Source organism: Dama dama, chromosome 5 (genome assembly GCF_033118175.1).
Source record: "Dama dama isolate Ldn47 chromosome 5, ASM3311817v1, whole genome shotgun sequence".
NCBI classification, from domain to species: Eukaryota; Metazoa; Chordata; class Mammalia; order Artiodactyla; family Cervidae; genus Dama; species Dama dama.
Genome location: NC_083685.1, coordinates 759,747 through 770,530, shown reverse-complemented (window position 1 = coordinate 770,530; position 10,784 = coordinate 759,747). Strand labels below are relative to the sequence as shown.

The window sequence follows — 10,784 nt, the reverse complement described above, 5'->3', positions numbered from 1 at the left end:
CCAGCTGTGTGCCTGGCGGTGGGCGGGGCCCGCCGGGGGTCACCCCGCCTGCTGAGACCCGCGGCTGCCCTGGAAGAAAACAAGTTCAGGCGCAGCCCACACGCTCCTCCCAGAGCGCAGGGGGCTGCCTTCCAGGCACCCGACCAAGACACTGTCCTGTGTCCACCGGCACAAACAGCTGGTGAGTGGCCGCCCCGCCCGGCCCGCCTTCCTCCGCCGAGGGCAGGGGCCATGGCTGCGGGACAAGGTCCTCCCAGGATGCTGGCTCCGCCCGGTGATGGCCGCAGGACGCCCCCCGTCTGCCAGAGCGACAGCTTCGTCTCAGACCCCTGCCCAGCAGGACAGTCCTCCCAGCCCCATGGAGTCTGGGCGTCCCCCCTCCAAAGTGGGGGAGCTGGCCCTGCCCCAGCAGCGCTCCTCAGTGGACAGAGGGCCCCTGACTCACCCGGGGGGGGGGGGGCGGGGGGACACAGGGACAAATCCATGACAAACACAGGAATAATAAATTTATTATAAGAACCACAGAAGACACGGTAATGCACATACAAAAAGAGGGGACCTCTCTTCAGCAGAGAGCCAGCTGGCCGACGCCCCAGCAGGAGCCCACAGTCTCTCAGAACGCCGGGTCCGAGGACAGCATCCCAACCCGAGCGGGCCCAGTGCCTAACACACAGACACAGCGCCAGGAGCGAGAGCCACCCAGACGCCCCGCTCCCAGGGCCCACAGCGCTGAGCGGGCTCCAGGCCTGGCGGGAGGCGGGGCGGTGAGGTGTGAGGCCCCAGTGCTGGCGGGGCCCTGCAGCCAGCGCCCAACCCCGGAGCACCCCATGGCGCGTCCTAAACACGAACCATGGTCAGGGAACACTGCGTGCATCTTCAGGGTCTCCTACGTCCTGCACGCCCCCCGGGAAACGGCAGAAGGCTTTCCGGCACACACACACACCCAGGCTCACACAGGACCCCACGGTGCCAAGCAGACACGGGCCCTGCAGAGGACAGCAGCCCGCGAGCGCAGGGCCGGGGCGTGCTGGGGCCTCTCCACTCATGGAAGTGTGTGGCTGGTCCCGAGGTGCAGGAAAAGCAGAAGAGCCAACCTAGGTCCGGGCTCTCTAAGGAAGCCAGCATTGAGAAATGTCCGACACGGGGCCTGAGGAGGCTGCCAGCTGCCCCGTGGCCCCTGGAGGGCGGGAAGCTGGACAGGCAGCGGCGGTGCGGCTAAGCGGCAGAGAGGCAGGCCTGGTGGACGCTCTGGGCCCAGGTGTTGAGCAGGGCCGTGACCGAGTGCTTGTCAGGGAGCTGCAGCAGCCGTGAGGTCATGCACTGGTGCACCGACTGCAGGAAGGGGTTGGCGTCTGCGGGGAGGGGCGGCTGTGAGCCTCTGCGCCCCGCCAGGGCCCTCCGCTGCCCCGCCCAGCCCGGGGCTCAGGTGCGGGGACTGCCCTCAGGGAGGGCCTCAGGGCCCAGTCCTCTACAGGCCAGCCCTGAGTGTGGGGAGGAACGTCTCCACCAAGGGGGCGCTCTTGGGGCCTGTCCCTGAGATGGGGCCCCAGGAGCCTCACAGGGGCCCTGAGCCGGCTGGTCAGCACGGCAGGGGTGCGGTGGGCAGGGAGCCTCCCCTCTCTGTGGGCCCGCGAGGCCGCCTGCTCCGTCCACCAAGGAGGAGGGCAGCAGGGCCTCAGCAGAGCCCGCCCCCCGGGCACCCACCGTACTGCCACTGCCGGTTGATCCACAGCGGGCTCTGGGCAGGGTAGTCGGCGGGCACGCTCAGCTCCAGCGGCGGCACGCTGGGGAGGTCCTTGTCATCTGCAACACACAAGGCGGCACCTGAGATTCCGCAGTGCCCGCCAGGCCTGGAGGCCCTGGGGAGGCCCGTGCGGAGCCCAGGAGCTGACTCCCGCACTTCCCGTCTCCTCAGGGCTTCAGGCGCACAGAGCCGCAGCTGGATGGGAGGGAGGGGCTTCTGTGCCCGGGGCAGGGCAGGGTGGGGGATGAGAGAGAGCGGGCTCAGGGCCAGCCCCCAGGCAAGTGCACACGCTTGGTGTGGGCCAAGGAGGACAGCGGGCAGGTTCCAGGAGGGCTGGGCTGGGGCGAGCAGGCGGTCCCACCAGGCCCGCCCCAGCACTCACCCAGCTTGCATATTAGGTGGACGGTGCCGTTGTTGCTGCAGTGCGAAGGGTCTAAGTTCACCAGGAACTTGGGGTCCAGCCGGGCCACCTCCCCCTGGAGCACGTTGGGGATACTCTGCCGCTCATCCTCTTCAAACTTCCGCTTCCGGGTGGATACCACTGGGGCCCTGGAGGAAGCAGCCATGCTGACGCCCTGGCCAGGCTGCGGTCCGGCCCGGCCACCCGCCAAGCCCCAGGGCACGCACGGGATGGGCGGGCCGTGGATGGCCGCCATGGCCGGCACGAAGGTGCGGTAGAGGGAGTGGTTGAAGACGGGCGACCGGATGTTGGCCAGGACGGCGTCCAGGAGCGGCTGGCAGAGGTACTGCTGCTTGGTGGGGGGCACTGCGGGCGGCGGGGGCGTGGGCTGCGGCAGGACGCTGGGGTCAGCAGCCCGCTCGTGGGCCCCGGCCTCGTCCTCACCCAGCCAGCCTTCCCGGCATCCCCACAAGTTCCACCCCACAGGCAGGGCGGCCAGGCCCATGGGCCAGGAGAGCTGAGTGCTACAGGGCCGCAGCCAGAGGCGTCCCCCCACGCCCTCACCTCACCCACCGCACGGGGCAGGGCCCCCGCCCCCGCGGACTGCAGGCTCCAGCTCGTAGTTGGACCGTGGTGAGCCCTGACCGCCAAGGATGCCCCCGACCCTAGCAACACCGCCAGGCACAGCAGCCCACTCACCACCGCCATGTCATTCTTGAGCTTCTCCAGGGCGATCTCACATTTCTGCAGCGTCTTCAGAGGGCACCTGAGGGAGGAAGACGGGGCTGGCCCTCCGTGTGGGGCGGGGAGCTGAGCACTCCCAGGTCTCTACCCAGCCACGGACAGTCTGGCCTCCTCTGGACGGAGCGGGCTGGGGCCTCGGCCACCGGCACCACTCCCAGGAGCCCGCCAGCCCACCCGCTGTCCCCAGGCCCAGAGTCTGAGGCAGGGCGGCCCCACGCCCAGGACAAGGCACACCGTGACAGGTCCAGGGAGGATGGAGGCCAGGCCCCTGCCCCCACCCAACGACGGCTGAGAGGCCAGAGGGCCGTCCACCTCCCGCAGGACCCCTCAGCGCCCAGCGTTCCGCCCAGATGAGCAGAACAGGGAGGACATTCCAGAGGAGCGCCCAGCCTGAGCCAAGCCCCCAGGAGACGGCAGGGTCCCCAGGCCAGACCACCTGCGGGGGGGTGCTGGCCAAGCTCTGGCCTCAGCAGCTCGGTGGCTGGTGGGAGAGGGAAGGGATGTGAGGGTGTGGCCCTGCCTTTGAGCCCCTTTCAGACAGTCTGGTCCCTCCCACAGCCAGCGCGTGGGAGCTCAGTGCCCCTTCTGCACACGTGGGCACTGGGACCATCACCAACCCAAGGCCACCCGCACGTCGGGGGCTGGGCTGAGGCCCTTCAAGGCCAGCAAGAGGGCCGTGAGGGCCACGGGGTGGGACCCTCTGTGAGCGGCGGGAGCAGCACTGTCCCCACAGGCTGGGCAGCAAGGCTCACCGCTTGGAGGGGTCCGTCAGGATGTCCAGCAGGCTCTTCATCTTACTCAGGTCTTTTTTCCTGTCTGGGGCAGAAGCGGACCCTCAGACAGGGCCGAGGTCCCCGCCCCGCCCCGCCCCGCCCCGCCCCGCCCCGCCCGCCGGCCCGCAGGCCCACCTTCGTTCTTGTCGATCTTGTTGATCATGCGGCGCAGCGGCTCGATGTACTTGGACAGCTGCTTCAGCTTGTCCAGGTACTGCTGCTCCTCAGCCTGGCTGGAGCCCGCGGGGCTCATGACGGAGCTGGGGTTCACTGCGGGGCACGGCCTGGTGAGCGCGGCCCGGCCCACAGAGGGCATGGCTGTGCCCAACCCACGCCCGACTTACCGGGGGTGTTCAGCGGTCCTGGGGAGGGGACGCTGAAGTTCTGCGGGGTGCGCGCCGTCACTGGGCTCTGGGAGGGCTGTGGCGAGGGGCTGGGCAGGAAGCTGCTAGGGGACGGGGCGGGGCCGGAGCTGGCAGAGAGGAGGCGGTGAGCCGGGTGGGGCTGGGGCTGGGGCTGGGGCTGGGGGCGCCGCCCGGCCGGGCCTACCTGACATTGGAGTTGGGCTGCGAGCTGGGCGGGCCGGGCTGCGGGGACGGCTGCGGGGGAGGCGGCATCGACTGCGGGGTATGCACCTGCTGGCCCGGCGATGGCGAGGACAGCACCGGGAGGCCGCTCTGGCTGACCTGCAGGGGGGGGCGCGCCTGCTGAGCTGCCCCGCGCGCCCCCTCTGCCGCCGCCTCTCTAACACCCACACAGTGAGCGCGGCCCCAAGCGCTGGCAGCAGGGCTGGGCTGCTGGCCCTGGGCTAGCGGGGACTTCTGAGCAGGGACACAATGTGCCAAGTCCCTGCCTCGTGTGTGTGGGAGCCTGTGGGCAGGGGAGGCCAGCGAGGACCACGCACAGTGACGGGTGAGCCGACCTCCCAAAGCCTCCGTGACCCCTTGGGCCCCGAGGACAAGCCGGGTGGCAGGGGAGCGTGGAGGCTGTGCCATGCCGTCACCCCGCGTCTCCCTCACCAGCGCCCACGCCGGAGCTGCGCTCTGGCAGCCAAGCAACCCCTGCCGCGAGGGGAGAGCGCGGAGCACTCAGGGTCACCCGCTCCCCGCAGCCCTTGTCGGGCGGACGCAGCAGGTTCCCACCCCACTCTTCTACTAGGACGCCGCCATGTCTGTCTGTGAACGCTGAGGGAGGTGGTCACACGCCCAAGGCTAGGAAAGCGAGCGTGTGGAAACCGTTTTCTGCCCGGGACACGAGAAGAGCTACTCCCGGCCAGGCAGATGGCAGCCCACCAGGCCCTGAAATGGGCCCCCAGAGTGGACTCGTGCAGAGCCTGCAGAGGGTGCACAGAGGCCTGGCCCCTCGCCACACGGGACGCCTCCGCAGGCCCTGCTGGCTTTGCCTGGGGTGTCTGGCACACCGCGGCTACCTCCTGTGTGCTGAGCATCTGCTCCCTGGAGGCAGCTCCCAGGCCGCCCTCCAGCCCGCCCGCCCCACTCTGCAGGCCTGGCCCGCACTCTGCGCCCGGCACCACGGATGCCAGCTGAGGGTCACTCTGCCTGGTGGCTGCTTTCAGTTGAGTCAGGGAAGATGGAGGAGCGTTCACAGGAGCCCGGACCCCATCAGACTGCCTGAGGCCACCCTCCCCACCTGCTCCCCCAGAATGGCCTGGCCCAGGCCCCTCTGGCTCTGCCCACCTTTCCCTGGACAACTGCAGCCTCCCGCGGCCCCCCGCCACCCAGCACGAGCTGACAGCCCCCTCCTCATTAGCTGCACCCTTGGAGGCATCAAGGCTGGCCTGGCTTGCCCTAATGAGAGCCCTCAGTCTGGGGTCTGAGGCCCTAGGCTGGTCCCTGGAGAGCTGGGCCTGCCTGCACTCAAAACCATTAGGATGAAACGAAATGAAGCCCTCCAAGGCAGGCTCCAGAAGGAGGCAGACTGATGCTTGGGAATCAAAACACCCACCCCCGCAGGCGGAGCTGGCGGTGAGGCGGGGCAGTCCGCCTGGGTGGAGTGCGCCTGCCTCCTAGTCTGCAGCCCTGGGACACTCTCCTCACTGGAGTTACCACCCGAGACAGGCATCCAGACGGGTGCCCAGTCGTCCTCAGACACCCAGCTCCCAGGCTCCAGCCGGGGCTGGTATGACCGAGGCCCCAAGTGCCCCGGAGTCACTTCGAGAAGCGCCACCAGCACTGCTAACAGCAAAACCCTCCAGACCTGAGAACCAGACGGGGACTGAGGCTGGCAGGACCTGCTCCAGAGGAATGGTGCACAGCCACGTACGGTGACGCGGACCTGAGGGCTGAGTCCAGGAGAGCCTGACTGTTGCTGAAACGTGAGGAGGAGAGAAAAGCCGCCAAGCGGGCTCTCCGCCCACGCTTCCTGTCTGCCCCTCAGCCCCATCTGCCCCACCTACGCTGACTTCTTAGCGTTGGGTCAGACCTGTCCCTTGTCTTGTCCACTGCTGCAACTGAGGCGGTGAAGAAGGGCTAAGGAAGCAAAGATTCCCCGAGAGGTCTTCTCACACCCACTGCTGCTAGAGCGTGCAGTGAGGCCAGCCCACCAGGCCCCGGGATGCACGAGCGCCCCACCCCAGGGGCAGACCTGGGAGCCTGGGGCGTGGCTGCCCAGGCTGGCCTCCATCGCTTGCAGGCCATGGGCACGCCCCCCACCCCGAAGGCTGGTCCTCAGGACACCAAACCCGGCAGGAGGAGGGGTGACCCCGCCCCTCCCCCGCTGCCACGCCCCAGGTCCCCGCCTCAGCTCTGTGGTCAGCTCTCTGCTAGGACAGAGGTCACAAATCCACGCCACCCTCGAAGCCACCGAGTGCCACGTGGGCCGCACCAGACTCCAGCAGAAGCAAAGGCAGTGTGACCGCTGGGAAGGGGAATGGAGCGCACCCTGAGAGCCGGGAGCCCCGGAGGCCCGCGGACGAGGCCAGGACAGAGTGGCGGCCGACACGGTCACACGGGGCCTGCAGTCCTGCCCTGGCCGCAGATGTGATGTTGGCAGTCTGCTGCACATGAGACCATGTGTGGGTGAGCCGGGGGAGGGGTGCGGGGCCACAGAGCCCCTCCAAAGGCTGTGGGAACCCCATCGGCATGCTCCCCCGGCTCGAGCCATAGGGCCAGGCCGGACGCTAAGGAACATGCGGCATCCCCGCGCAGACACAGCGCTCGGCAGACACGGCCACAGGGGGCAGAGGCCCATGGGCCTCACCACGGCACACCTGCTGTCTGAGGTCAACACCTCCATGAGCCGCTGTGGGAGGGAGACAGGAAGAACCAAGGCCAGGACTGGACACAGGCTGGGGGGCGAGGGGGCCTGTGGAGAAGTCACAAGGCCTGGCCTCCCACCCCAGACACCAAGGACACTGTGGACGCTACTGGGCAAGGCCGGGAGGCCCTTCCGTCCATCGACATCAATGTGCGGGGGGTGGGCACCCAGGGGTGAGTCCCGGAAATCAGGGCTGACTGCTGGAGCCAGACACCCCATCCTCGGGCGCCTCCTGGTCTCTGGAGCAACGGCCCCCGGCTCTGTGCTCAGAGCTGAGGCGGGAAGAGAGCACGGTGCCCTCCCCCAATCACACGCTGGGAGAAGGCGGCAAGAGGGAAGATCTGGGGGCATCGCAGGGTGGACGTGGCACATGCCATGTGCAGCTCAAACCCAGACAGGCTGAGCGGAGCTGCCCCGAGGACCCCAGGGACTGGCCCGATCCAGCCAGGAGCTCACTGGCACAAGGGTGACGGGCACTGGCTGGCGCCTCCAGAGCCTCGGCGGGGGGCCCTCACCTGGACTCCAGGCCCCACTATCTGCGAGGCCGGGGCCGTGGGCACCGCTGTCTGCGGCGGGACCTGGGGCTGCACCTGCGGCTGCTGCACCACCATCGGAGCCCGGACCTGCGGAGGAAGGAGCAGCGACCTGCAGCCACCAGGCCAGGGGCGGGACGCCCGCGCGTCTGGCCGAGGAGGGGCTCCTGCCGCTTCCCTGGCTGACGTCTGCTACCAGTCAACCCTCACCCGTGGCTCATTGGCAGTGCCCATGCCAGCCTCGAGCCTTGCCTCCCTGACTCCAGTGAGAAGTCTGCCCCGATGGGCCACCACCAGCAGCTGCCGCGGCAAGCCCAGGGCACTGATGGCCCCCGAGAGCCCTGCTCGCAGCCCCGACTCCTTGAAGGAACCCAGGCCAGCAGGCTCCTGTTGACAGGACCCCGCCCGGGACCCCCCAGCCCTCCCGCCTGCGCCCTGGGGCCTCCGAGTCACCCACTACATGGCTCAGGCACAGCTCTGCCCCGCCTCACCCAGTGAAGGGCAAAGAGAAAAGGACAAAAAGGCAGGAAGCAAGCCGAGAACACAGTAAAGCGGCTCTTGACACCACTAACGTCCCCGCGTGCGTACAATACCGTCTCCCACGCGATGGCCCGTTTACAGACACGGATCTGCTTTTGCACAGATGTATGACAAGGTAACATCTCGTGCCTGCCTCAGAAACACAGTCACGGCCTCTGCTCAGAACAGAACTCCGAGTGGGCTGTGGGCCGGGCCGGCAGACCACAGTGAGAATGCGGGTGCTGCCGTCCACCTTCTCACCCACAACCTCACGATGCCCTTGGCCTCCACCAAATCAGCCCGGCTGCTTGGAAGACACGGTGCCTCCTGGCAGGAGGGGCACCGCCACGGGCGTGGCAGCTGGTGGGACGCACGCTCCTTTGCTGAGCGGCACGTGGGGGCCGGGGCAGGGGTGCCAGGGCGAGTCCTGGTGCCGGAAGAGGGCCTGCCATGCACAGCCCCAGGGACACAGGCTACTCACGAGCTTCAGCTGCGGCTGGGCGTACAGCATCTGCCCGGGGAGGGCCGGAGCCTGTGACGCCAGAGGCTGCGGCTGTGACTGTGGCGGGGGCTGCGGCGGGGCCTGGTGGTGCTGCGGGGGCTGCAGCTGCTGAGGCAGGGCCTGCGAGGGCGGTGGGGGGGGCTGCTGCAGCGGGGGCTGCTGGATGGGCGGCTGGGCCTGGAGAGCCTGCTGCTGCTGCAGCTGCAGCTGTGCCATGCGCTGTAGCTGCTGCTGCTGCATCTGGGGCAGAACAAGCAGCCCCGTCAGCTCCCGGCCCAGACCAGCAGCGCTCCCAGGGACAGAGGGACTCCCAGAGTCACAGGGCCCTGCCCACGGACACCAGCCCATCCGAGGCCTGAGGGGACAAAGGCAGGGTCCAGGGGGAGGGTCCGGAGGGCGTGGTAAGGGGTCAGGTGTAGGTACAGCACCAGAGAAGCCAGGCAATGCTTGGCTGACCACAGACCTTGGGAGCCCCTTTCAGGGGTGCCTGTGCGGCCCCGAAAGTGGGCACAGGACCAGCTTCAGGATGAGGAGGAGAGGCGGGCCTGAAGACGCCCTGTCAGCCCAGGAGAGGGGCCGGGGGAAAGGAGGCACAAGCCCAGGCCGGGAGTAGTCGGCCAAGGGTGGGTCCTTTGGGGCTTCCCTCCCTCAACCCACGACAGGCCAGAGCGGGAGACGCTGAGGCTGTCAGGCCTGACTGAGACCACGTGTGAGAGACGAGCTTTTCCTGTGACAGGCCACCCGCATGGGAGGGTCAGTGCGGCGTCCAGACACCGGAGCCCTCAGGACAGGGCGGGCAGGAGGCCTGCACGTGCTCAGAGGACCCGCGGCCTGGACAGCCTTCCCATCGAGGGTCTCCCCGCCCGGGCTCGGGGGAGCGGGGCCGGCACCTGCTGCTGGTTCTGCTGGTGCAGCTTGATCAGGTGCTGCTGCTGCTGGAGCTGCTGCTGCTGCTGCACCGCCGCCTGGAACTGCTGCTGCATGGCGCTCTGCTGCGCCTGGAACTGCTGCTGCTGCAGCGCCGCCTGCTGCTGTGCCTGGAACTGCTGCTGCTGCTGCTGCTGCAGCGCCGCCTGCTGGAGCTGCAGCTGGGCTGGGGACAGACCGGCGGGGCGCTTGTCCCGGGTGCAGCGGCAGGAGGTGCCACCCCCGCCAGCAAGGGAGGGGCGGGGTGCCAAGGACAGGACTGACCACCAACATCCACTCTATAGTAACCGTGGTCCACCCTACAGGGACCCGATCCACTCCACAGTAACTGTGATCCGCTCCACAGGAACCCGATCCACTCCACAGTAACTGTGATCCTCTCCACAGGGACCCGATCCACTCCACAGTAACTGTAATCCACTCCACAGGGACCCAATCTACTCCACAGTAACTGTGATCTGCTCCACAGGAACCTGATCCACTCCACAGTAACTGTGATCCGCTCCACAGGAACCCAATCCACTCCACAAGAACCCGATCCACTCCACAGTAACTGTGATCCACTCCACAGGAACTAAATCCACTCCACAGTAACTGTGATCTGCTCCACAAGGACCCAATCCACTCCATATTAACTGTGATCTGCTCCATAAGGACCCAATCCACTCCACAGTACCTGTGATCCACTCCACAGGGACCCAATCCACTCCACAGTACCTGTGATCCACTCCACAGGGACCCAATCCACTCCACATTAACTGTGATCCGCTCCACAGGAACCCGATCCACTCCACAGTAACTGTGATCCGCTCCACAGGAACCCGATCCACTCCACAGTAACTGTGATCCGCTCCACAGGAACCCGATCCACTCCACAGTTAACCGTAATCCGCTCCACAGGAACCCGATCCACTCCACAGTAACTGTGATCCGCTGCACAGGGACCCGATCCACTCACAGTAACTGTGATCCGCTCCACAGGAACTCAATTCACTCCACAGTAACTGTGATCCGCTCCACAGGAACCCGATCCACTTCACAGTAACTGTGATCCACTCTACAGGAACCCGATCCACTCCGCAGTAACTGTGATCCACTCCACAGGGACCCAATCCACTCCACAGTAACTGTGATCCACTCCACAGGGACCCAATCCACTCCACAGTAACTGTGATCCACTCCACAGTAACTGTGATCCACTCCACAGGGACCCGATCCACTTCACAGTAACTGTGATCCGCTCCACAGGGACCCGATCCACTCCACAGTAACTGTGATCCACTCCACAGGGACCCAATCCACTCCACAGTAACTGTGATCCGCTCCACAGGAACTCAATCCACTCCACAGTAACTGTGATCTGCTC

General features: G+C 67.1%; 1 protein-coding gene across 3 annotated transcripts in view; it reads right to left on the bottom strand.

Moving 5' to 3' along the window:
* Positions 1–491: 491 nt before the first annotated feature.
* The window catches only part of MED15 (mediator complex subunit 15), a 46,749-nt gene continuing 36,456 nt past the window's right edge, over positions 492–10,784 (bottom strand). For 2 of the 3 annotated variants that reach the window (XM_061141359.1, XM_061141360.1), the window contains 12 exons: positions 9,382–9,584; positions 8,471–8,731; positions 7,453–7,560; positions 4,211–4,347; positions 4,006–4,133; positions 3,797–3,931; positions 3,641–3,704; positions 2,844–2,910; positions 2,372–2,532; positions 2,127–2,293; positions 1,705–1,803; positions 492–1,352 (listed from right to left, as the gene is read on the bottom strand). In XM_061141359.1, the coding sequence (XP_060997342.1) occupies positions 1,216–1,352; positions 1,705–1,803; positions 2,127–2,293; positions 2,372–2,532; positions 2,844–2,910; positions 3,641–3,704; positions 3,797–3,931; positions 4,006–4,133; positions 4,211–4,347; positions 7,453–7,560; positions 8,471–8,731; positions 9,382–9,584 (1,667 nt within the window). In that variant the 3' untranslated portion in view covers positions 492–1,215. Of the gene's footprint in view, positions 1,353–1,704; positions 1,804–2,126; positions 2,294–2,371; positions 2,533–2,843; positions 2,911–3,640; positions 3,705–3,796; positions 3,932–4,005; positions 4,134–4,210; positions 4,348–7,452; positions 7,561–8,470; positions 8,732–9,381; positions 9,585–10,784 lie in introns of those variants that run through there. The other variant, XR_009692771.1, reaches the window with a different exon arrangement.